At 45.5% G+C, this 26,365-nt stretch overlaps 1 protein-coding gene across 4 annotated transcripts in view; it reads left to right on the plus strand.

The window, feature by feature from the left end:
• Positions 1-25,534, plus strand: part of LOC112251095 (ubiquitin carboxyl-terminal hydrolase 24-like) — a 40,743-nt gene extending 15,209 nt beyond the window's left edge. For 2 of the 4 annotated variants that reach the window (XM_042322224.1, XM_042322226.1), the window contains 42 exons: positions 5,445-5,597; positions 5,764-5,895; positions 5,978-6,089; positions 6,398-6,474; positions 6,644-6,784; positions 6,873-6,926; positions 7,060-7,242; positions 7,411-7,620; positions 7,740-7,913; positions 8,005-8,090; positions 8,201-8,309; positions 8,428-8,583; positions 8,674-8,867; positions 9,174-9,396; positions 9,940-10,102; positions 10,238-10,399; positions 10,470-10,540; positions 10,624-10,784; positions 11,039-11,100; positions 11,200-11,391; positions 11,531-11,790; positions 12,763-13,008; positions 13,100-13,198; positions 14,022-14,104; positions 14,194-14,335; positions 14,422-14,750; positions 14,879-15,000; positions 15,451-15,592; positions 15,668-15,818; positions 16,006-16,101; positions 16,216-16,433; positions 16,563-16,770; positions 16,856-16,945; positions 17,094-17,196; positions 17,287-17,405; positions 17,491-17,604; positions 17,702-17,767; positions 17,867-17,933; positions 21,979-22,057; positions 22,252-22,327; positions 22,658-22,855; positions 23,084-25,534. In XM_042322224.1, coding sequence (XP_042178158.1) covers positions 5,445-5,597; positions 5,764-5,895; positions 5,978-6,089; positions 6,398-6,474; positions 6,644-6,784; positions 6,873-6,926; positions 7,060-7,242; positions 7,411-7,620; positions 7,740-7,913; positions 8,005-8,090; positions 8,201-8,309; positions 8,428-8,583; positions 8,674-8,867; positions 9,174-9,396; positions 9,940-10,102; positions 10,238-10,399; positions 10,470-10,540; positions 10,624-10,784; positions 11,039-11,100; positions 11,200-11,391; positions 11,531-11,790; positions 12,763-13,008; positions 13,100-13,198; positions 14,022-14,104; positions 14,194-14,335; positions 14,422-14,750; positions 14,879-15,000; positions 15,451-15,592; positions 15,668-15,818; positions 16,006-16,101; positions 16,216-16,433; positions 16,563-16,770; positions 16,856-16,945; positions 17,094-17,196; positions 17,287-17,405; positions 17,491-17,604; positions 17,702-17,767; positions 17,867-17,933; positions 21,979-22,057; positions 22,252-22,327; positions 22,658-22,855; positions 23,084-23,146 — 5,886 coding nt within the window. In that variant the 3' untranslated portion in view covers positions 23,147-25,534. The remainder of the gene's footprint in view (positions 1-5,444; positions 5,598-5,763; positions 5,896-5,977; positions 6,090-6,397; positions 6,475-6,643; positions 6,785-6,872; positions 6,927-7,059; positions 7,243-7,410; positions 7,621-7,739; positions 7,914-8,004; positions 8,091-8,200; positions 8,310-8,427; positions 8,584-8,673; positions 8,868-9,173; positions 9,397-9,939; positions 10,103-10,237; positions 10,400-10,469; positions 10,541-10,623; positions 10,785-11,038; positions 11,101-11,199; positions 11,392-11,530; positions 11,791-12,762; positions 13,009-13,099; positions 13,199-14,021; positions 14,105-14,193; positions 14,336-14,421; positions 14,751-14,878; positions 15,001-15,450; positions 15,593-15,667; positions 15,819-16,005; positions 16,102-16,215; positions 16,434-16,562; positions 16,771-16,855; positions 16,946-17,093; positions 17,197-17,286; positions 17,406-17,490; positions 17,605-17,701; positions 17,768-17,866; positions 17,934-21,978; positions 22,058-22,251; positions 22,328-22,657; positions 22,856-23,083) is intronic. The other 2 variants (XM_042322225.1, XM_042322227.1) reach the window with 1 other exon arrangement.
• The last annotated feature ends 831 nt before the right edge of the window (positions 25,535-26,365 follow it).

A 26,365-nucleotide genomic window follows, 5' to 3' on the forward strand; every position in this document is an offset into this window, starting at 1 on the left:
ATCAATTGTTGTTTCATGACACTACGTTACAGTATATGGCTGTGTGCATTTTTGGCACTTTACTCCGCACTCACCATAGAAACATTAGTTAGTTCACTCTCCTCCCGGGTTGCCAGGTATAGCTAAAATTTCTAACCCAATGACTACTCAAAACCTGCCCACAAAGCCTGAAAACTAGCCCCCAAAAAATCCTGCTTTTTCCTACAGCAAGAGAGGAGTTTGCCACATTTGGCCAATAAACCCTGTTTCCATAAGGTTGACGTAACGACGTAAGAAGCAAAATTCAGTTTTCCATCAAAATAATAATTGTCAGCTAACGTGACTAATAATGGAATTTGAATATGCCGCAAGAGAGAAGATAATTTGCCCTTATTAAACTCGCCAGATGTTTTCCATCAATGGATGTTGATTTAACTTGTTTGACTGCTATGATTAAGCAATAAGGCCCGAGGGGGTGTGGTATATTGGCCATAACCACAACCCCCCAAGGTGCCTTATTGCTATTATAAACTGGTTACCAATGTTTATTTATTTATTTATTTTACCTTTATTTAACCAGGTAGGCAAGTTGAGAACAAGTTCTCATTTACAATTGCGACTTGGCCAAGATAAAGCAAAGCAGTTCGACAGATACAACGACACAGAGTTACACATGGAGTAAAACAAACATACAGTCAATAATACAGTATAAACAAGTCTATATACAATGTGAGCAAATGAGGTGAGAAGGGAGGTAAAGGCAAAAAAGGCCATGGTGGCAAAGTAAATACAATATAGCAAGTAAAACACTGGAATGGTAGTTTTGCAATGGAAGAATGTGCAAAGTAGAAATAAAAATAATGGGGTGCAAAGGAGCAAAATAAATAAATAAATAAAAATACAGTTGGGAAAGAGGTAGTTGTTTGGGCTAAATTATAGGTGGGCTATGTACAGGTGCAGTAATCTGTGAGCTGCTCTGACAGTTGGTGCTTAAAGCTAGTGAGGGAGATAAGTGTTTCCAGTTTCAGAGATTTTTGTAGTTCGTTCCAGTCATTGGCAGCAGAGAACTGGAAGGAGAGGCGGCCAAAGAAAGAATTGGTTTTGGGGGTGACTAGAGAGATATACCTGCTGGAGTGTGTGCTACAGGTGGGAGATGCTATGGTGACCAGCGAGCTGAGATAAGGGGGACTTTACCTAGCAGGGTCTTGTAGATGACATGGAGCCAGTGGGTTTGGCGACGAGTATGAAGCGAGGGCCAGCCAACGAGAGCGTACAGGTCGCAATGGTGGGTAGTATATGGGGCTTTGGTGATAAAACGGATTGCACTGTGATAGACTGCATCCAATTTGTTGAGTAGGGTATTGGAGGCTATTTTGTAAATGACATCGCCAAAGTCGAGGACTGGTAGGATGGTCAGTTTTACAAGGGTATGTTTGGCAGCATGAGTGAAGGATGCTTTGTTGCGAAATAGGAAGCCAATTCTAGATTTAACTTTGGATTGGAGATGTTTGATATGGGTCTGGAAGGAAAGTTTACAGTCTAACCAGACACCTAAGTATTTGTAGTTGTCAAACGTATTCTAAGTCAGAGCCGTACAGAGTAGTGATGTTGGACAGGCTGGTAGGTGCAGGTAGCGATCGGTTGAAGAGCATGCATTTAGTTTTACTTGTATTTAAGAGCAATTGGAGGCCACGGAAGGAGAGTTGTATGGCATTGAAGCTTGCCTGGAGGGTTGTTAACAGTGTCCATAGAAGGGGCCGGAAGTATACAGAATGGTGTCGTCTGCGTAGAGGTGGATCAGGGACTCGCCAGCAGCAAGAGCGACCTCATTGATGTACACAGAGAAGAGAGTCGGTCCAAGAATTGAACCCTGTGGCACCCCCATAGAGACTGCCAGAGGTCCGGACAGCAGACCCTCCGATTTGACACACTGAACTCTATCAGAGAAGTAGTTGGTGAACCAGGCGAGGCAATTATTTGAGAAACCAAGGCTGTCGAGTCTGCCGATGAGGATGTGGTGATTGACAGAGTCGAAAGCCTTGGCCAGATCAATGAATACGGCTGCACAGTAATGTTTCTTATCGATGGCGGTTAAGATATCGTTTAGGACCTTGAGCGTGGCTGAGGTGCACCCATGACCAGCTCTGAAACCAGATTGCATAGCAGAGAAGGTATGGTGAGATTCGAAATGGTCGGTAATCTGTTTGTTGACTTGGCTTTCGAAGACCTTAGAAAGGCACGGTAGGATAGATATAGGTCTGTAGCAGTTTGGGTCAAGAGTGTCCCCCCTTTGAAGAGGGGGATGACCGCAGCTGCTTTCCAATCTTTGGGAATCTCAGACGACACGAAAGAGAGGTTGAACAGGCTAGTAATAGGGGTGGCAACAATTTCGGCAGATAATTTTAGAAAGAAAGGGTCCAGATTGTCTAGCCCGGCTGATTTGTAGGGGTCCAGATTTTGCAGCTCTTTCAGAACATCAGCTGAATGGATTTGGGAGAAGGAGAAATGGGGAAGGCTTGGGCGAGTTGCTGTTGGGGGTGCAGTGCTGTTGTCCGGGGTAGGAGTAGCCAGGTGGAAAGCATGGCCAGCCGTAGAAAAATGCTTATTGAAATTCTCAATTATGGTGGATTTATCATTGGTGACAGTGTTTCCTATCTTCAGTGCAGTGGGCAGCTGGGAGGAGGTGTTCTTATTCTCCATGGACTTTACAGTGTCCCAGAACTTTTTGAGTTAGTGTTGCAGGAAGCAAATTTCTGCTTGAAAAAGCTAGCCTTGGCTTTTCTAACGGCCTGTGTATAATGGTTTCTAGCTTCCCTGAACAGCTGCATATCACGGGGGCTGTTCGATGCTAATGCAGAACGCCATAGGATGTTTTTGTGTTGGTTAAGGGCAGTCAGGTCTGGGGAGAACCAAGGGCTATATCTGTTCCTGGTTCTAAATTTCTTGAATGGGGCATGTTTATTTAAGATGGTTAGGAAGGCATTTTTTTAAAATATCCAGGCATCCTCTACTGACGGGATGAGATCAATATCCTTCCAGGATACCCCGGCCAGGTCGATTAGAAAGGCCTGCTCGCAGAAGTGTTTCAGGGAGTGTTTTACAGTGATGAGTGGAGGTCGTTTGACCGCTGACCCATTACGGATGCAGGCAATGAGGCAGTGATCGCTGAGATCTTGGTTGAAGACAGCAGAGGTGTATTTAGAGGGGAAGTTGGTTAGGATGATATCTATGAGGGTGCCCGTGTTTAAGGCTTTGGGGAGGTACCTGGTAGGTTCATTGATAATTTGTGTGAGATTGAGGCAATGTAATTAGAGGGGTACAAATAAATGTTTTGTCATACCCATGGTATACGGTCTGATATACCATGGCTTTCAGCCAATCGGCATTCGGGGCTCGAACCACCCAGTTTATAATTGTAAAAAAATCGAATCAATCTAATGCATTGTAACAACAGCTGATCTGCAGTTGTGATAGAGTTGTGACCCATGATCACAATTGATAACTTCCAATTTCATTAACTAAACATGGCAATGAATAATTGCATAATAACACAAGGCTACAACAACAATAAGTTAAAGGCTATTTATTAAATATGTTTGCCAGCTCCAGGTGGGCTACACAAAGTGGCACATTGGTTTGCAACGACTCCAGTGATATCGTCATTTCAACATAGCCTCCCGAGTTGTGCAGAGGTCTAAGGCACTGCATCTCAGTGCTAGAGGCATCGCTACAGACTCTGGTTCGATTCCAGGCTGTATCACAACCGGCCGTGATTGCGGCGCACAATTGGCCCAGCATTGTCCAGGTTACGGTTTGGTAGGGGTAAGCCGTCATTGTAAATAAGAATTTGTTCTTAACTGACTTGCCTAGTTAAGTAAAAATAATAAAATAAAACATGGCATAGAAATGAATGTATCAGATTTATCACTCCACATTCAATGTCAGTTTCATTGTGTAGCACTCGAGACCCAAGAACGGAGCATGCATAAAACCCTTCACTTGATATGGTTTTCCATAAGCAAAGTCGACATTAGAGTGCAGTTTAAACCACTTCCTATCAAACTTATCTACTGTGCTGTAGAAGTATGAATGCCCTGACTTCTGCAGAGGCCGTATCACTGTAAATGCTGCAGGGCCAATGCAGACGTCGGATTGACCATGGAGCACCTTTAAGAAACAGTAGTTAGTTCACAATAGTTCACTCATCCCGGGTTGCCAGGTATTCAAAACCTGCCCACAAAGCCTGAAATCTAGCCCAAAATGTTTTTCCCTGCTTTTTCCTGCAGCAAGAGAAGAGTTTGCCACATTTGGCCAATAAACCCTTTTTCCATAAGGTTGACGTAACGACGTAAGAAGCTAAATTCAGTTTTCCATCAAAATAATAATTATTGTCAGCTAACGTGACTAAAGTAGTTTTCCTGTGCGTTGCCGCCTTATTTTAGTTCTAGCACATTAAGATGTTTTATATAAAAGGGTTGGAAATAGGTGTCTCCATAATGACAATCCAAATAGCCTACCTACAATTGGTAAAACGTTGTCATGACATGCGCGCGTGCTGCTCATGTGACTCCTGCCTGCTGCGGCGCTCAGTCTCAACATACACACCCCTCCGCCCCATCCCCACCACTCACACACTCAGCAACAGGCTGCCTTACGACCTGATAGTGAGCAGCAGCAGGTCACAGTGAAATATTTTTTTAAGAAAAATGCATTTTCATCCATTTTCACCCACGACATCGTTTTGAAATTAACCCAATTTGTAGTAAAAAAGGCATGGCAACCCTGCTCTCCTCTGACTGGTGTAGTTGAGTTGGCCCATTGGTAGTGTCCCGTCTTAAAAGGTGCTCCATGGTCAATCCGACGTCTGCATTGGCCCTGCAGCATTTACAGTGATACGGCCTCTGCAGAAGTCAGGGCATTCATACTTCTTGTGCTTCACGGAGCAGCACAGAGCTGTTGTGGAGGAAGTGGTTAAGGAAGTGATTTTCTGTTTATTGAAGACCTCCCACCTTCAACTACCATCAACCAATCATGTCAATGTGGAGCCATACGGAGCCCTCCACATTGTTATAAAACTTGAGGGACATGGCGAAGGGGTACGGGGCTGGATTTGGCCTCCGTATGTCTCCAGAGACTCCGTAGTTGTGTCGCACCCTCCATACATTTCAGGATCAAGCATAAATTGGCTTTTAGTGTAGCGTGCCAAGGCAATATAGGCTTATGGCTATTTAAAGAGCGACATCTTCAGTACAAATAATGAAATGCACAAAACGTCAACTTCTATGAAGAACAGTGTTTTCTCCACATCTTATATCGGTCCTTTTCAATGGATTAAACGCTGATGCAAATACATCGGTAAAAGGCTAATATCGGCCGACAGTATCGGTCAACTGATAAATCGGTCGGGCTCTATTACAGACATACAAAGCCACAGACACATCTTCATAGCACATGTGCTCCCCCAGCAGAGCATCATCCAGGACTTGAAGAAGAACTTTGAGATCGTCAAACTGATTACAGGATCTCTGGTGGTCTGCCATCGACTAGCGGTGTCTGCAGCTGGGAACAACGGACTGACCGGACACACACTAGTGGACGGACGATACACCTACCAGGAGGTACAGTTCTGTCTGTCTCTCTCCTGTGTCTGTCTGTCTGTCTGATTTGCTTTGGTAGAAGTTTATGTGGTTGAGATGCTGGATGATGGATTGAGGATTTTGATATCTGTGAGATAAACATATGAAGTCCTTGCTGGTTCCTGACTCACTCTCCCTCCCCCTCCAGTATCTAGATGGCCACCTGAGGTTCCTGGCCTTCTTCCTCCAGGAGGCCAGCCTCTACCTGGTCTGGAACAGAGCCAAAGAACTATGGGACTGCCTGGTCTCTGGACCCGAAGTCTGCGAGCTGGACAGAGAGGTACACACACATGTTACATACTCTATATTACATAGTCTACTCCATCTATATGTATACACTAACTTTAACTGTGTGTGTGTAGATGTGTTTTGAGTGGTTCACTAAGGGCCAGCATGATCTGGAGAGTGATGTTCAGCAGCAGCTCTTCAAAGAGAAGATCCTCAAACTGGAGCCCTACGAGATTACTATGAATGGTGAAACACACATAATCACACACACTTTTGATATATTATTTTGTTAGCATTTTTGATGGCCCACTCTTTTAATATTATATACAGTGCCTTCGGAAAGTATTCAGACCCCTTGACCTTTTCCACATTTTGGTATGTTACAGCCTTATTCTAAAATATGGGGTATTGTGTGTAGATTGAAGAGAAAAAAGTATATAATTTAATCAATTTTAGAATAAGGCTAACGTAACAAAATGTCTGATTACTTTCCGAATGCACTGTAGAGCTTACATAGTGGCTTTAACTAGTGTTTTTTATTTGGGATATTTCAGGCTTTAATCTGTTTAAGACCTTCTTTGAGAATGTCAACTTGTGTGACCATCGCTTGAAACGCCAGGGGACTCAACTGGTGAGTCATTCCACACTAGGGTTGCCAATGGAGAAGATATAACTAGTAACCTGTTAACTATAAGATTTTTTGTTACTTTCAAGGATTTTATGAAATGTTATCACATGACTACATGTAGTGGCATCATGTGTGGGACTTACAAACCCTAACCCTGTTTGTGTGTGTGTAGTGTGTGGAGCGGCTAGACCTGGCTGGGATGGACTTTATCTGGCGTATCGCCATGGAAACGCCTGATGAGGAGATTGCTAACGAGGCCATACAGCTAATCATCACATACAGCTACACCAACCTCAACCCCAAAATGAAGAAGGTGTGTGTGTGTGTGTGTGTGTGTCGGGGGGGGGGTTTATGTGTAGCAGGACTACAGTCTCTGGTATTCACTCTTTGTGTCTGTGTAGGATTCTGTGTCTTTACACAAGAAGTTCATTGCTGATTGTTACAAACGACTGGAGGTGAGTTCTTCATTCATCACAACTATCAGATGGAATGTGTTCAACTTCTTATATAAGATAATTACATACTATGCTAATAAAGCTTACTGACTTGATGAAATGAAGTCTCCTTGCCTTGTTCTTTCTCTCTCAGGCAGCCAGTTCAGCTCTAGGAGGGCCCACGTTGACTCATGCTGTTACCAGGGCAACCAAGATGCTGACCGCCACCACCATGCCGACTGTAGCCACGTCTGTCCAATCACCTTCCAGGTCCACCAAGCTGGTGATCATTGAGAGGCTGCTGCTATTGGCTGAGCGTTATGTCATCACTATCGAGGTAATCCCCTCTCTCTGGCTCTGACATCAAACTGACCAAGCAATTTCAACTGGTTTTCACCCTCAACGTATTCAGCTGTAGTTACAAACTATTTGCATTTGAGTGATGAGAAGGGGGGTGAAAGAACGAGATGAACACATGAAAAGATGACTCTGTTTCTATGTGTAGGACCTGTACTCTGTGCCTCGTACCATTTTACCTCACGGAGCGTCGTTCAACGGCCACCCTGTCTCTCTACACGTCACCTATGAGTCCACCAAAGACACCTTCACCTTGGAGGCCCACAGTAACGAGACTATAGGCAGCATCCGCTGGAAGATTGCTGAGCATCTCAACTGTCCAGTCGACAACGTTCAGATCTTTGCCAACGACAGCGTGGTGAGTGTATTATTTGTGTCTCTGTAAGGCAAAAGATGGGTGTGGGGTGTGTGTGTTTGACTGTGTATCATATGTAACTTATGTGTGTGTTTTGTGTAACTCTCTCTCTCTGTCTGTAGTTGACTATGAACCGGGACCAGAAGCTGCTGTCCCAGCTGGGGTTCAGTGATGAGCAGTCTCTGACAGTGAAGAGCTCTGGCACAGGGACACCCTCTGGTGGCAGCTCAGAGTCCTCCGTCTCCGCTTCCTCCTCCAGCTCTGCTGTCTTCAACTCAGCTTATGCTATGGAACAGGTACACCACACACATGCGCGCCCATGTATATGCAAACACATTGAGTTCATGTTTGAGTTGGATTATGTGCTAACGGTGTATGTTTGTGTAGGAGAAGTCCCTTCCAGGTGTTGTCATGGCATTGGTGTGTAATGTGTTTGAGATGCTCTACCAGCTGGCCAACCTGGACGAACCACGGTGAGTTACTCACGCAGATACTTCAAGGATCGATTTGATTTGATTTGAGGATCTGAACCTGACTCCCGAATGGTCAAAAATGTATAACGTTCTGTGTGTGTGTATTCCAGGATAACTCTGCGTGTACGTAAGCTGCTGCTGCTGATCCCAACAGACCCAGAGGTTCAGGACGCTCTAGATAACTTTGTTCCCAAAGAGTCCAGTGTCTGGAGTCACCAGGTACATATTATATATATATATATATATATGCGCTGTGCTTAGGTTGAAATTATGATGAGGAGAGTTCAACTGCTCTGACCTGAGCCAGTGTGATAACGTGTGTGTGTGTCTCCTGTAGAAGACATTGTTCACCCTGGGTCAGGGGTCAGGCTCTCGGTCTCCGTCTCTGGGTTCTAAGCAGCAGCACCAGCCCAGTGCTGCCTCCATCTTGGAATCACTCTTCAGATCCTCTGCTCCCGGGATGTCCACCTTCAGAGTCCTCTACAACCTGGAGGTGCGTACACACACACACACACAATACTCACATCATTCACACATTTCACACACATTTCTTCCTTTGAAATCTCTCTTTCTCTCTCATTAGGTGTTGAGTTCTAAGTTGATGCCGACCTCCGATGACGAGATGGCTAAGACCAGTGTCAAGTCTTTCTGTGAGAACTTCCTGAAAGCTGGAGGTCTCAGTTTGGTGGTGAACGTGATGCAGCGGGACTCTATTCCCTCTGAGGTGGACTATGAGACCAGACAGGGAGTCTACTCCATCTGTCTACAACTGGCCAGGTACACACACACACACAGCACATGTGTTTTTCTAGCCTTGTGGGGAGCTAACATTTATTTCCATTCAAAATCCTATTTTCCCTAACATTAACCCCTAACTCCTAAACTTAACCCCTAAGCCTAAAATAGCTTTTGCCCTCATGGGCACATGGGAAATGAGGGAGAGGTTTTCCTTGTTTTGCTATCCTTGTGGGGACTTCTGGGGATTTCTGTGATCCACGAGGACAGCAATACAAGACCACACATCCACAAATAAATATACATTGTTAGAGGTTGAATGTGATTGGATCTTCCTTTTCCCTGCAGGTTCTTATTGGTTGGCCAAAGTATGCCGTCGTTGCTGGATGATGATGTCATCCGAGAGGGTGACACTCTATCTAGTCGGCCATTCCGTAACGCAGGGCGACCAGGGAGACAGCTGTCACTGTGTGGAACGCCTGAGAAGAGCTCCTATAGACAGATGTCTCTGTCTGAACGCTCCTCTATCAGAGTAGAGGAGATCATCCCTGCTGCACGCGTAGCTATACAGGTAGGGTAGCCTATTGGGGCGGCAGGGTAGCCTATTGGTTAGAGCGGTGGACTAGTAACCGGAAGGTTGCAAGTTCAAACCCCCGAGCTGACAAGGTACAAATCTGTCGTTCTGCCCCTGAACAGGCAGTTAACTCACTGTTCCTAGGCCGTCATTGAAAATAAGAATTTGTTCTTAACTGACTTAACTGACTAGTTAAATAAAGGTAAAATAAAAAATAAAAACATACACACCTCTAATGCATACCTAACACACACCTAATGCATACACACACCTCTAATGCATACCTAATACAGACACACACACACACACACACACACCTCTAATGCATACCTAACACACACCTAATACATACACACACACCTCTAATGCATACCTAACACACACCTAATACACACACACACACCTCTAATGCATACCTAACACACACCTAATACACAAACCTATAATGCCACCTTACACACATACATACACACACACCTACCTCAAATGCATACCTAATAATCACACACGCACACCTCTAACCCTGTCTCTCCTCTGTAGACGATGGAGGTCGGGGACTTCACCTCGACGGTGGCGTGTTTCATGCGTCTAACCTGGGCGGCAGCCGCCGGCCGATTGGATCTCGTCGGCAGTCCTCAGCCAATCAGACCTGAACACAGCTCACTACTCCCCCTCGTGGTCCGCAGCCGTGTCAGCAGCACTGGTGAGACACACACACACACACACACACACAAGAAACTGATGGATAATAATGGCACCGACAGCCTGAATTATCAGCCTGTTTCTCTGGTGTTCTGATTGTTTTGCCTTCTACTGATGTCTGTCTCTCTTTCTACAGGAAGTAACTGCAGCTCCAGCAGTGAGGGCGAGGCGCCGCCCACAGCGTTGCATGCTGGGATATGTGTGAAGCAGCAGAGTGTTTCTATTAAAGACTGCATCATTGCTAGAGAGGCCCTGTCTCTACTGGTCACCTGCCTACAGCTACGGACACAGCAGCTAGGTAACACGTGTTACACACACACACACTATCTTGTGAAGAACGAATGCTAACAGTGTTTGTCTCTATCCAGGGTCATTCTACAACCTCCCCTGTGTCAGCGACTTCATCATCGACATCCTGCTGGGATCAGCCAGTGGAGAGGTAGCTAGGGTGTGGGGGGTGTGTGTGTGTGGGGGGGGTGGTGAGACTGAGTGTGTGTCTTATAACCCGTGTCTCTATGTCAGATCCGGCGTGTGGCGTGTGACCAGCTGTACACTCTGAGCCAATCAGACACGTCTGCGTTCCCTGAGATCATCAAGCCCAACGTGTTCCTGCTGCGAGTTGTCCTCACCTCCCAGCTGCCTCTCTGGAGCCCCACGTCTGTCATGAGGGGAGTCAACCAGAGGTACACACACACGTGTTGTCGTTGCTGCAGGGAGGCAGTAGGAAGTTAATTTGCCGCCATCTGCTGTCAAACATATCTGTGACCAATGATAGATTGACTAAATTGAAAATATAATTGGAAGCTGATATGTAGCGTCATATAGCTATAGTTGGTTCTAAATGTATTTGGATGTATAGCGCCAGGGCCCGTTTTGTTCAGTGTGTGCCTGTCTATCTGTCTGTATCTGAGTGTATAATATTGTTCTATCTGTCCAGGTTGCTGTCTCAGTGTACTGAATACTTTGAACTGCGATGTCAACTACTGGATGACCTGACCAGTGAGTTTACACACATGCACACACACACACACACACGCACCAACAGTTTTCCAACACTGTCATTGACCCATGAGGAATGTTCCTGTCCCCCTCCCTCAGGTTCAGAGATGGAGGTGTTGTCAGTGAGTGCGGCAGCCATGTTGGAAGATGAGATCAGCTGGTTGGATAACTTTGAGCCCAGCTGGAGCTCTGAGATGGAGACTAGCGAGGCTGACAACATCCTGCAGGCTGGACACCTCCGCCTCATCAAAACACTACTGTCACTCTGTGGCACCGAGAAGGAACTCCTAGGTGAGAACACACATAAGCATTTTTTGAGATTTTGATCGGGAGGTCGTACGGCCATCTGGAGCTCGTAGACGGTGTGTATTCTGATGTCTCCTGTCTGTCTGTCTGTCTGTCTGTGTCTGTGTTTGTTCGCTCTCCGCAGGTCCTTCTCTGATCCAGCAGCTGTTGGATGACTTCCTGTTCCGAGCGTCCCGCATCATCCTGAACACGTCTGACCCCGCCTCTAGCTCCCCCCCCAGCCACGACTTCCACCCCAAGTGCAGCACGGCCAGCAGCAGATTGGCAGCCTACGAGGTGCTGGTGATGCTAGCAGACAGCTCTGTGGCCAACCTACAGCTTATCACCAGAGAACTGCTGTCCATGCACCACCAGTCAGACCCCTCGCTCAGTAAGGAGTTTGACGTGAGTCTCCCACACATGCTTGAAACACACACACACAACAAAGAAACAGAGGTGAATGGAGAATTGAGTGATAGAACTGAAGTGTTACAGGTGCGTGATAGAACTGAGGTGTTACAGGTGGTTGATAGAACTGAGGTGTTACAGGTGCGTGATAGAACTGAGGTGTTACAGGTGCGTGATAGAACTGAGGTGTTACAGGTGCGTGATAGAACTGAGGTGTTACAGGTGCGTGATAGAACTGAGGTGTTACAGGTGCGTGATAGAACTGAGGTGTTACAGGTGCGTGATAGAACTGAAGTGTTACAGGTGAGTGATAGAACTGAGGTATTACAGGTGAGTGATAGAACTGAAGTGTTACAGGTGCGTGATAGAACTGAGGTGTTACAGGTGCGTGATAGAACTGAGGTGTTACAGGTGCGTGATAGAACTGAGGTGTTACAGGTGCGTGATAGAACTGAGGTGTTACAGGTGCGTGATAGAACTGAGGTGTTACAGGTGCGTGATAGAACTGAGGTGTTACAGGTGCGTGATAGAACTGAGGTGTTACAGGTGCGTGATAGAACTGAGGTGTTACAGGTGCGTGATAGAACTGAAGTGTTACAGGTGCGTGATAGAACTGAAGTGTTACAGGTGCGTGTTAGAACTGAGGTGTTACAGGTGCGTGATAGAACTGAAGTGTTACAGGTGCAGGTGATAGAACTGAGGTGTTACAGGTGCGTGATAGAACTGAGGTGTTACAGGTGCGTGATAGAACTGAGGTGTTACAGGTGCGTGATAGAACTGAGGTGTTACAGGTACGTGATAGAACTGAGGTGTTACAGGTGCGTGATAGAACTGAGGTGTTACAGGTGCGTGATAGAACTGAAGTGTTACAGGTGCGTGACGATATAAGAAAGGCTAATAGGTCTTCTTGATATACAGTCTACCTTCAACGTGTCTCTCTCTTCTGTTCCCTCTGTGCCCCTCTCCCAGTTCCTCCCGCCGGTGGACAGTCGCTCTGTGTCGGGGTTCGTAGGGTTAAAGAACGGTGGAGCCACCTGCTATATGAATGCTGTGTTCCAGCAGCTGTACATGCAGCCTGGCCTGGCTGAGGCCTTTCTGTCTATAGAGGACGACACGGAGCAGCCAGACGAGAGTGTTTTCTGTCAGGTCCAGTCTCTGTTCGGACACCTGATGGAGAGCAAGCTGCAGTACTATGTCCCTGAGAACTTCTGGAAGGTATCTAAACATGCACACACACTACACACACACATTCTTATTCTGATAGACTGCACATACCCAGAAATAACAGGTGTATGTGTTTCTGTAGATCTTTAAGATGTGGAATAAGGAGCTGTATGTACGGGAGCAGCAGGATGCCTATGAGTTCTTCACTTCACTGGTGGACCAGTTGGACGAGCACCTCAAGGTAACACACAATAACAAAAGGCACTTGTCTTGTCCCACTAAGGCACACTTGTCTTGTCCCACTAAGGCACACTTGTCTTGTCCCACTAAGGCACACTTGTCTTGTCCCACTAAGGCACACTTGTCTTGTCCCACTAAGGCACACTTGTCTTGTCCCACTAAGGCACACTTGTCTTGTCCCACTAAGGCACACTTGTCTTGTCCCACTAAGGCACACTTGTCTTGTCCCACTAAGGCACACTTGTCTTGTCCCACTAAGGCACACTTGTCTTGTCCCACTAAGGCACACTTGTCTTGTCCCACTAAGGCACACTTGTCTTGTCCCACTAAGGCACACTTGTCTTGTCCCACTAAGGCACACTTGTCTTGTCCCACTAAGGCACACTTGTCTTGTCCCACTAAGGCACACTTGTCTTGTCCCACTAAGGCACACTTGTCTTGTCCCACTAAGGCACACTTGTCTTGTCCCACTAAGGCACACTTGTCTTGTCCCACTAAGGCACACTTGTCTTGTCCCACTAAGGCACACTTGTCTTGTCCCACTAAGGCACACTTGTCTTGTCCCACTAAGGCACACTTGTCTTGTCCCACTAAGGCACACTTGTCTTGTCCCACTAGCACTGTCTTTGCTGATAAATACTTTGTGGGGGAAAAATGGACTTGATACGATTGTGATGTGTTGTCTCACTTAGCCAGTTTATGACTAAAATGTCAAATGTAATGTAACACACACTCTCCATCAACTTAACACATGTGTGTACTACAATGTAACACAACACACACCTTTATATTGCTAGAGATGTTGGGTCTGTCTTGTTTTTCAGAAAATCAGCCGTGAGCAGATCTTCAAGAATACTTTCCAAGGAATCTTCTCTGATCAGAAGATCTGCAAAGACTGCCCTCACCGGTGAGCTCACACACATACACACACACACACAAACAAAGGCAGCCATCATGTATAAACTCCTAACTATAACCTGTGATCCCTGATCATAGGTATGAGCGAGAGGAGACGTTTATGGCGCTGAACCTGGGTGTGACTTCCTGTCAGAGTCTGGAGATCTCATTGGACCAGTTTGTCAGGGGGGAGGTGCTAGAAGGAACCAACGCCTACTACTGCGAAAAGTGCAAGGAGAAGGTGTGTGTATAAAGAGGGTGTTTATTAAGTCGCTGTCCAGTGTTTTTGTGTACATTTATGTTAACGCTGTGTGCGCATCTCTCCAGCGTACCACAGTGAAGCGGACCTGCATAAAGTCCCTGCCCAGTGTTCTCTGTATCCATCTGATGCGCTTCGGCTTCGACTGGGAGAGCGGACGCTCCATCAAATACGACGAGCAGATCAGGTTTCCCTGGGTGCTGAACATGGAGCCCTACACAGTGTCTGGCATGGCTCGTCAGGATGGGGGGGCGGAGGGGGGAGATGGCCGGGGCGAGGCAGGGGGCTCACCCAGGAAGAAGGTGACCATCTCAGAGAACTACGAACTGGTGGGAGTTGTAGTCCACAGTGGACAGGCACACGCTGGACACTACTACTCCTTCATCAAGGACAGACGGTCAGAGACACACACACACATGTATATCTCACGTTTAAGACAAGTACTTGTACTTTTAACACAAATGATCAACTTATCATCCTGTCCTCTCCTTCTCTGCTCTCTCTCCTTTCCTCTACTGTCCTCAGCAGTGCTAGGGGAAGGTGGTATAAGTTTAATGACAACGTGGTGGAGGAGTTTGATATGAATGACGAGACTCTGGAGTACGAGTGCTTTGGAGGAGAGTATCGGCCTAAAGTCTACGACCAGTGTAAGTCCTATTTAACAGGTAGACCAAGTAGTGGATGTCAACAAAACATTCTCAGCAGCAAAAGTTGTGATGTCCCTCGGGTAGTGTCCTTGGTCCCCCTCTCTTCCAGTTCCTTCTGTACATTAGTGGTAATATGTATCTTTTTTGGCTACCTGACCAAATTCACATAGAAATGGGAGTTAGATCAATCATTCCACTTGAAAGCAAGTCTAAGAAGCGGTATCTGTTCTATGTGCAGTATTTCTATGCTTCCCTTAAGTTTTGTTTTTGTGTCTTTTACTTTCGGTTTTGTACACCAGCTTATTTTGTAACATAAACTGAAATTTGGCAAACTATTAGTGTTAGCAACCAGTAAATGGCGGAGCAATTTCTGCGTAGTGCTGTAATGACATGAAAGATCAAACATCCCATTCTAGGTGTGTGTGTTGGTCTGTATCTGTGTGTGTGTAGCTAACCCCTACCCTGACGTGCGGCGGCGGTATTGGAACGCCTACATGTTGTTCTACCAGAGGATCAGTGACCAGAACTCTCCTGTTCTCCCTAAGAAGAGCAGAGTCAGTGCCATGAGGCAAGAGGCAGAAGACCTCACACTGTGAGTCTCACACACACACACAGTCTAAATATACACCCACACAACTCGCACTTTAACCCTCTCTCTCCCATGTAGTTCGGCACCCTCTAGCCCAGATGTCAGTCCCCAGTCGTCCCCTCGGCCCCCCAGGGCCAACAATGACCGTCTCTCTGTCCTGACCCGCCTCGTACGGAAGGGAGAGAAGAAAGGACTGTTTGTGGAGAAGATGCCTGCTAGGATCTACCAGGTAAATACACTGGTTCTGTAGACCACGTTTAAAAAAAAATCAATAACCTTACTTGAGACCAGAAGACTTTAATAGCACACTGTGTTCATGCTTAGGCTTTGGCTAAGAAAGCTAACAGACTATCTTGTGGTACACAGACAAACTTCTTTCTCTCTCTATCTATCTCTGTCTCTCTGTCTCTGTGTAGATGGTGAGAGATGAGAACCTGAAGTTTATGAAGAACAGAGATGTGTACAACAGCGACTACTTCAACTTCACTCTGTCACTGGCCTCCGTCAACGCGGTACGTGTTTGTGACTGTTTGTGTGTGTAGGATAAACAGAGACGTGTCAGCATAATTCAAGGTTGTGCCTGCCTCTCCAAACTGTTCTTATAAGCAATGTGTGTTGTATTGCAGACAAAGCTGAAGCACCCAGCCTACCAGGCCATGGCCAGAGAGAGTCTCCAGTTGGCGGTCCACTTCCTGTTCCACACCTACCTCCACACCAAGAAGAAGCTGCGGGTGGACACAGAGGAGTGGATGGCTACGGTGGATGTGCTGCTGTCTAAAAGCAGTGAAGCCTGTCACTGGATGGCTCAGTACCTGGTGGGACCTGAGGGACGAGAGATCACCAAGTCCGTACAACTATAATACTACTACACTCCACACGGAACCACTGCAGTACTAACATAACACTACTGCTTATAGTACTTACATTACTACTCATCAATCCAACTGATCTTCTCTTTCTCTCCTCCCCCCAGGGTGTGTCTGTTGGAGTGTGGGGTGAGGGAGGTGAGGGTCGTAGTGGCAGCCATCTTGGAGAAAACCTTAGAGAGTGCTCTCCACTTCGCTGACTCTGGATTGGACAGCCTGACCGATGCGCTCCTCTCCCTATTGGACAAAGACGTTCCTGAGAACGTCAAACACTGCAACCAATACTTCAGCCTCTTCAGCAACTTTGCTCAGAGGGTAACACACACACAAGCACCATGTGAACACATTACATGCACACATAGACAGATCCACTCTGATATCCAGTATCTCTTTCTCCCAGGGCTCTGGTCCGTGCCAGTTGTTGTTGAAACACTCAGCGTATCGCAGGATGCTCATCTTCCTCCTCGGACCCAACAGACAGAACAACCAGGTACGCACACACACACACAATTCCTGCTCATCTGCAGAGAAATGAATATGACAGGATGTTGTTGTTGATGGTTCTGGAAGCTCATCACCTTTTTCCCACTCCCTCTATCTTGCGTCCTCTCTATCTCTCTTTCGTTCTCTCGCTCTAGAATCGGAGGTGGAGTCCAGCCCAGGCCAGAGAGTTCCTGCACCTGCACTCCACTCTGGCCCTGATGACTCTCCACTCAGACCTCAACACACAGCACACACATGGTAACACACACAAACACACATTACTACTTTTAGGATGCTTCCATAATACGCTGATGTGTGTAACCTGGCGTGATTGTGTGTGTTTCTCAGATCAAGGTGTCTGTAAGCTGAATGTGAGCAGTGTCCCTGCCTCCTCCAGCCTCCTCCAGCTCGACGCTGACATCATGGCCTCGCTCTTCACCCATGAGGGACAGCCTTACCTGCTGGAGGTAACATACACAGTCTCATGCACACACACACATTGACACATCTATATGGAAGAGGTTGTATTTGTAACTTTTCCCGTGTGTGTAGGTGATGTTTGCGGTGCGGGAGTTGTCCGGCCCTCTGACTGTGCTGATAGAGATGGTGACATACTGCTCCTTCTGTAATGAGCCCTTCTCCCTGGGAGTACTACAGCTGCTCAAGGTAAGAACTACAACTCCCAGCACTAAACAAATCCATTATCACAGATAACTAAAAATCCCAGCACAAAACGCATCTAATACCATTCATGTGTGTGTAGACTCAGTTGGAGACCGCTCCGCCCCATGAGCTGAAGAACGTGTTCCAGCTACTGCAGGAGCTGCTGGTGAGTGACAGCTGGCAATCAAACCTTTCTGCGTGTCCTTGGAAACACAGTGAATAATGCCAGCTCCAGACTGGATGTGTAATGTGTGTGTGTTCTCAGGTGGTGGAGGATCCTCTTCAAACTCAGAGACTGAAGTACGCCTTCGAGTCAGAGAAAGGTCTGCTAGGTAGGCTACCTTCCACTCTTCACTGGGCTTTTGTGTGTGTTGTTAAGTTCATGTTTTAAGTATGCCTATATTTCTGTTATTACGGCGCTATCACTCAGTCAAGAGTGCGCCTGCGCAGGGAGTCTTGTTGTTGATGGACCTAGCCTTGAGTGGAATGGCTACCTTATAGTATAGTAAACTTTGTTAAACTGGAACCTTGTCGTTGTGTCATTTCGAGTTAACATTGGTAGCAGGCGATGGCTAATAACTACAATGTGCCACCTCACTTCGACGAGGTCGTACGAAAGTTGGTCAAATGAACTTGGAATCGACACGGGTTACTAATCTGACGTGAAAAAGCAAGCACTTGCGGTGGTATTATCGCTCGAAGGAAGAGCGAGAGATACAGTACTGGAAATATCCGTTGAGGATTTGAACAAGGATGACGGTATGGGAACTTAGATCAGAGCACTGGATTCTGTATTTCTTAAAGAAGAGAAAGACCGTGCCTACGAGGCATATTCAAACTTTGACAGTGTTTTTTAAAATTATTTTTAAAATTTATTTTTTAAAACTTTGACAGTGTTACGATACATATTTCGGTTGCTATGACGGACTACATCACTGATTTCGAACAGAGGTACAATATGATGCGCAAGTACGACATGGTTCTCCCGGATGCAGTGTTAGCTTTCAAGTTGCTAGATACTGCCTGTCTAGATGGTAGGGAGAAACTGTGCTGACTTTTGAGTCAATGAAATTGCCACTTAAAATAATTTTGGGTGAAAAGACGTCTGTCGCGCCAGTAACAGATGGAATGCAAGTGAGTGACGCCGCATATTACACTGAGCAGCAGAGAAAAGGCGCCAACAAGTCACGTTCTCAAGACAACCAGAAGAGGGCGCCATTTCCCGGTACAAATCCACTGGACAAATATGGAAGGAGATCAAAATGTGCTATTTGTCAAAGCACTTACCATTGGGTTAAAGACTGTGTTCATAAAAATGAACAAGTTAAACTAACATAGGAAAATGTAAACACAGAGATAGAGCAGTGTAACATTACACTGTTTTCAAATGAATCTGCTTCTGATACTGAGATTTGTATAGTTGAATCCTTAGGATCTGCTGTGATTGATACTGCATGTACACGGACAGTGTGTGGTGCAAAATGGCTTGATAGCTATGTCCGTGAACTAAATATGAAAGAAGTACACAATATGATTGACACACCAAGCAACAGAGCTTTCAAATTTGGAGATGGGAGAATTGTCCATTCTACCAAGAGAGTTAAGATACCAGCAAAAATTGGTCAGACAAAGTGTCACATTGAAACAGAGGTGGTCCCTACAGATATCCCCTTACTATTAAGCAAAGCTTCCCTCAAGAAGGCAGGGGCTGTACTAGACATAAAAAAAATGACAAGGTAGTGATGTTTAAACAACCAGTGACTCTTGAACTTACTACCTCAGGCCACTATTGTGTAAACATTTTTGACAAAGACATCACACAGAGTCCATGTAAAAATGAGATTCTGACAGTCACAGAGAACATGAACACAAAATAAACACAAAGTATTGTTGAAGCTTCACAAACAGTTTGGACACGTTACAGTTGACAGACTTCAGAAGTTACTCAGCAGTTCAGGGAATAATGATGATGGGAGGTACGAAACTGGAAACAAAGTGTACTACAAATGAGTTGACTGTCAAGAGTGGAAAGGACCGGGAGTCGTCATTGGCCAAGATGGTGTGGTGGTATTTGTGAGGCACGGAGGCATCCTTGTCAGGGTGCATCACTCAAGATTGCGGAAAGTAAATGATCAACAAGAAAGAGGGGCTGTTGCTGAGAATCAGTCTCCTAATGAAAATGACAAAAAAGACACAGTAACTGACACAAACCTACCAGATGTCGTATCCAATGATATGGACACTGAAACTGACACAGGAAGTGGAGCAGAGACCTTCAACCATGTCACAGGTAATACTGTTGAGCGTTCAAATGAGGAAAACATTCAACAACAGCCACATGTGTAAAGACAACATGGTTGTTCCAATCTGAAAACTGGACAAACTGTTAAATACATGGACAGAGAAAGTGGTATTCCACATACAGCAACCGTCATTGGACGAGCAGGAAAAGCCAAAAGAAAACACCAGACCTGGTACAACTTGCAGTAATATGAACCAGCTACACTTTCTGGTATAGCAGGGTCAGCTGACCTGTCACTTGTAGATAGTATCAGAATTGAACCAATGGAAAATCGAGAAAAACAGAATGACATTCAAAATGATGATGTACTTCAAACAAAGGACGTGTCATTTGACTCAGCTAAGCGAGATGAGCTCAGTAATTGGAGGAAAAATTTAGTGTTTGAGGAAGTCAAAGACATTGGCCAAAAATGCGTCTCAACAAGGTGGGTGTGTACCCTTAAAGAATCCTTAACTGGAACCGTGCCTAAAGCACGTCTAGTGGCTAGAGGTTTTGAGGAGCTGGCTGCTAAAGAACTCCCAAAAGACTCACCGACATGCTCCTCACTCACTCAGATTGCTGATGTCAGTGATCTGCCAGAAAAAAATGGAAACTTAATTCCATAGACATCAAATCTGCATTTTTGCAGGGAACAGAGCTGTCAAGGGACATTCACATCTGACCTCTGCCTGAAGCTAAGATCGGAGGAACACTGTGGAAACTAAAACAGTGTGTGTATGGACTGGCAGATGCATCACTCTACTGGTACAACAAAGTCAAGGCAACAATGCTGAATACAGGTGGAAAAATGTCACAAGTGGATTCTGCAGTCTTCTATTGGCTTGATCAAGACTGCAATGTGACTGGAGTACTTGCCTGTCATGTTGATGACTTTATCTGGGGTGGCTCACAGACCTTTGCTTCAACTGTGATTCCACACCTCAAAGCTGTTTTCTAGGTCGGCCGTGAGGAGCATGATCATTTTTGTTATGTTGGCATAGAGTTTATTACAGTTGATGGAAAAATACTGATGCAACAGGAGAGCTATATCAAGAATCTTCAACCCATTCACCTGGATTCTTCACAAAGGAATTCCCCTCTGTGGAGTTGAAGCTGATCAATTGAGGTCAAAGATAGGACAAAAGTTATGGGTTGCTAGACAGAGTAGACCTGATGTAATGTTTGATGGTTGCAACTTGGCATCCAACACAAAATACGCCACTGTACAAACCATTCATGAGGCAAACAAAGTTGTTTGTAAACTGAAATCACAACAAGTGACTTTAAAGTTTCAGCATGTTGGAAAAGATGACTCTTTGAAACTCGTTGTCTTCAGTGATGCTCCGCTAGGGAACCTTACAGATGGAGGAGGCACACAAGGTGGACGTCTCATCGTGTTAATGGGTGAAGGAGGAAGATTCTCACCTATCTGTTGGCAGTCAAAAAGGATCAGAAGGGTTGTCCGAAGCACACTTGCTGGAGAAACACTTACTCTTGCGGATGGAATTGACAATGCTATCTTTCTTGCAACTCTGTTCTCAGAGCTTTCCACTGGTGAGACAAAACGGCACATTCTACCTGTAGTTTGTGTCACTGACAACTACTCTTTAGTTGATGCTGTGAAGTCAACCAAGTCTGTCACAGAGAAAAGACTTCGTCTTGAGATTAGCAGCATCAAGGAACTTATTCAAGCACAGAGAATCCAGCGGATTCTGTGGTCGACCACAAAGGAACAACTGGCTGACTGTCTGACTAAAAAAGGAGCATCCGGTCTTACAGGCTCTCCGTAATGGAAAGTGGCAGCTTGAATAATACTTGGACATTTAATTATGTTGTTGATGTTTTTATTTGTCTTTAAAGAAAAGGGGGAGATTGTTAAGTTCATGTTTTAAGTATCCCTATATTTCTGTTATTACAGGGCTATCACTCAGTCAAGAGTGCGCCTGCGCAGGGAGTCTTGTTGTTGATGGACCTAGCCTTGAGTGGAATGGCTACCTTATTGTGTGTTCATAAAGTATAGTAAACTTTGTTCAACTGGAACCTTGTCGTGGTGTCATTTCGAGTTAACATGTGTGACTCTGTTCTCTTGTTTGCAGCATTGATGCACCAGAGTAACAATGTGGACAGCAGCCGCTGCTATCAGTGTGTCAAGTTCCTGGTTACCCTGGCACAGAAGTGAGTTTCTCTAGAGACCGTTTTGAGAAATATGTTCATGTCGCCACAATTGTGTCTCAGGCTGAAAATATTGAATGGGGGTAGATTTGACCGTTGCGGCAAATACATCAAAGTATTGCACATTTTTCAGTTCCGTGAAAACCTCTTATTTCACACTTCCTGGTTTCACATAACGTGTAAGTGTGTGTCTCCAGGTGTGTTCCTGCTAAGGACTATTTTAAAGATCTGTCTGGTCACTGGAGCTGGGCAGTGCAATGGCTGCAGAAAAAGGCAAGCATCAAGCACAAATAACACACACAATCCAGCAGACTATTTCAGACCTGTCTCTCATATGTACGTGTGAGTCACAGGAAGCTGCTGAGGGGAGGACAGATCATAATGCCTAGAACAGAGCAAATGGAATGGCATCAAACACCTGAACTATGAGTGACGTATATGATAGATACCATTGCACTTACTTCAGTCATTACCATGAGCTCGTCCTCCCCAATTAAGGTGCCACAAACCTCCTGTGGTGTGAGTGTACATGCGTGAGGCATGTTTGTGTGTGTGTGGGAAAGTAGAGTATGCGTTAAGAGTAACAGTGTGTTTCTCTGTCAGATGTCGGAACACTACTGGACTCCTCAGAGCAACGTGTCCAATGAGACGTCCACAGCCAAAACATTCCAGCGCACCATCTCAGCCCAGGACACGCTGGCCTACGCCACAGCACTGCTCAACGAGAAGGAGCCATCTGGCAGCAGCAACGGCTCTGACGGTAGTCCAGCCAACGAGAACGCCGACCGCAGCCTCCGACAGGTACACACAGTCTGACAGTGTGTTTATGGAAAACTTCAGAGGTAGAATGTACAAAGAGAACAGTAACAGCCCAAGAATAGAGATATTGCCACTTCTCAGAACGGGGCTTTAAATCTAGGCTGGAGAGTTTCGTATGAATGGATTTCATAAAAACTATATCTACATATCTCTTTAATCTGAAATGCCACGTCTCATGTAATCCTTCTCTCCCCTCTCTCTTTATCTCAGGGTTCTGAGTCTCCCATGATGCTTGGTGATTCAAAGAGTGATCTGGAGGATGTTGACCCTTAGATCCTCCTATAAGACACAATCCCTATAATGGCAAGACCGCACGGCTCCATACAGCCAATCAAAGACTGCTTTTCACCTCTGATTGGTCAGAATATGGAGGGAGGGGCCCGCTATAGCCAATCAGAACACTTATTCTCCTGGTTGCTGGGGCAACAAAGGATGCGTGAATAATCATGTGTCTTTCTGCCAGACCAGACTAATGGAATCAGAGCTGGAGGAGAGTTTAGAGACCTGACTAATGGATTACAAAGCAGTTTGTTCTCTTACTGGGAGTCTGAAATATCACCTAGTGGAGACTGGTGGGGGGACCTATAGGAGGACAGGCTTATTGTAATTGCTGAAATGGAACAGAGTCAAACGTGATTTCCATATGTTTGATACCGTTCCATAGATTCCTTTCCAGCCATTACAATGAGCCGGTCTTCCTATAGCTCCTCCCAGCAGCCTCCACTGACGTCACCCTGTTGCTTATAGTCCACTACTTTTGACCAAAGGTTCAGTGACATATATAGTGCACTATATATAGGCAGTAGGGTGTCTTCAGATGTAGCCAGTATTGTCTCACAAGGAAGGGATGGGGTTGTTTGTTTTTTAAGTTGTTGCTCATATTTGCCTACGTAACTAAATAGACATTCATTATTGTAAAGAGCTGTTCCATAGCTGTAATTTCAAATGTAAGATATTTTAAAGTGTCCTGTGCTCCACTCTGTAGAGGTGTGTATGTGTGAGGCTGTGGTATAAGGTATAACCTGCTCTGGAGGAACTCAGACACACACATCTAACCGGGGTTTTTAAGTATGCACTTTATAGTCACCCCCAGTCTATAGTGAAGTAGAGAAGCAGTGATTAGGTCTGCTAGACCAGCTTAACCACCCTCACACCTCTTTTTATCACATCAAACTGAGTTGTCAGTGCTTTACACACACAGACACAGCTGATACCTCCTCCATAGAGAACACGTGCTCCTATGGCTGTGTCTGTTACTCCACTAACCACAGTGATATTTATGGTAATGCAGTCTATGGAGGGTTCTAGAACACAAACGGAACCAAGCCAAGGAACCAATCTGCGCTCTCCTCCCCGTCCAGCTGATGAACAGTGACTCACAGTGCTGGATTTTATTTTTTAATATTTTTTCCATTTGTTTATCAGTTGACATCACTGTACTCATGCCTTATGCCACCACAGCTGCCCTTTGACACAGACACACACAAGACAGCAGAGGGTCAACGTGCCAACCAGAGGAGAGATCAGAAGCAAGTTTAATTTTGGGTGCCAATGAAATACACTCTCCCTCTTATACACACACACAGTGTACCCTCTGTGCTTGATCATTACATTATCATTATTCAGGAGCTTATTTGCAAACTGGGTTTCTCTTTGCCATTGGGGCGCATGACCTCTGACACCTAAACCCCTCTTATTGACACCACAAAGTTCAAGGCTGACCACGGTACTGCAGGGATTGTTCGCAGAAAACAGGATCCCCATTATAGTGAATGGGAATATGGCAATCTTCATGTAATAAAACATGGAAAACAATCATGGTACCAATAATTGCTTCTATTACACTAGATGTATGTCCTTGAACTGATTATTTTACAATTGTATAGCCTGCAATACCCTGTTCTGCCTTCAACTTGAGTCAATGAGAGGGGGCAGCACTGAGCTAGCCTGCAACATAACTCAAACTGCACATGTTATGTCTACATAAATCTCCCACATGAGACACCATCTTAACGACTTCCTTGGCTTCAAATGCACTATTGAATCTTCACATAGGAATGAATAGTGTCATGTGATTGATTGCTTTGTCCATTCATATACATATATAGTCATTGCTCTGACATCAAACAACCCCACTCTGACCACTAACCTCTTGACCTAACCCAACCCCTGGGAGAATTCAAGTGCCTTCATCTCCCAACTCCCCTCACCTCTCTCATCCCTCCTCACCCCAATCCCATACCTGTCCACAGATGACTTGCTGTAATGAACTGTGTGTGAATGTGTGACCATGCTGCGTATTGTCCTGGTCTCAGAAGACTGTGTCAGATGTCAGAGTGGTCAGGTGTGCCAGTGACACAGCACTCCCCACTCACAGTGCAGAATGTTGTTTGACCCTCAGCAGCGCCTGTAGTCCTTCTCAACAGTACCAACTAATCAATAATTTATTTTTATCTGCGTGATAAGGGAGGGGTGAGGAAGGAGGGAAGGAATGACATGGATCCAGGATTTGATTCTGTCAGTTGGTCTGCTTTGAGCATTACTCCTGCTGAAGGCCAGTCTGCTGAGGCAGAACCCTGCATGTTGAATCCCAGTTTTCATTTGTACATCAGAGTTTGATTATGGGGAAATTTGATATAAAATAAACTGGAATGCACAGCCTTTTGTACACTTTGTGTTCTTTGTGTGTAGCAGGAGTGATCACAGTAAAATATAAAATCACTGTTTATTTCAGGTCCAGCTAGTTGCAGTATGGGATAGTTGTGGGAGGAATGGAGGACCAGAAGCACAGAACCAGAGTCAGTAATCTGGTTGGCCAGGCGCTCAGAGAGGGCAGGGCCACGGATGCTGACCTTGTCGTCAGTGGAACACAGAGTGAAGGCTGAGAAAAGGGAGAAAAATCAGTCTAGAAGATTATCTCTCCCTGAAGCTCCATCACATTGTCAATATACAGTCATTACATTACTTCCTAGTAATACAACATATTAGTATATTACGAGTGTGTATACAGTACATGGTGTTCTTCTCCCCTGCAGCAGCATCAATGCCGTCTTCAGTTCCTCTCCTCTGGGCTCTGAGAGATCAACACCACCTGACACACAAACACACACTAAGATTTGATTATGCGATTTGTTTACCCTGTGCACACTCATTTTGTGTTCGTTATGTCTCTGGGAAAGACAGTGGAGACAAAGACCACACACGCTGCTACTACATCACAGTTGTATAAACCTCCATCCTATTCAACACTTGCTCTCTTTTATCAGTGTTTGCTTGATGGGTAACCTTACCTGAGACTTGAAAACGTGTGTTTGCTGCCTCCGAGGTAAGTTCTTGTTTTACCTTTGCCTAAACGCACACCTGTATATCCTTACCTTAGGGTAGCACTGGAATAGGCTCCATCCTGGGTCATAACAAACAGACCAACTAATGACACACAGCCCCGCCATACTGGTATGGCTTCCCTTCCGCCATACTGCTACCCTAAACCTG

Source organism: Oncorhynchus tshawytscha, linkage group LG05 (genome assembly GCF_018296145.1).
Source record: "Oncorhynchus tshawytscha isolate Ot180627B linkage group LG05, Otsh_v2.0, whole genome shotgun sequence".
Classification (NCBI taxonomy): Eukaryota; Metazoa; Chordata; class Actinopteri; order Salmoniformes; family Salmonidae; genus Oncorhynchus; species Oncorhynchus tshawytscha.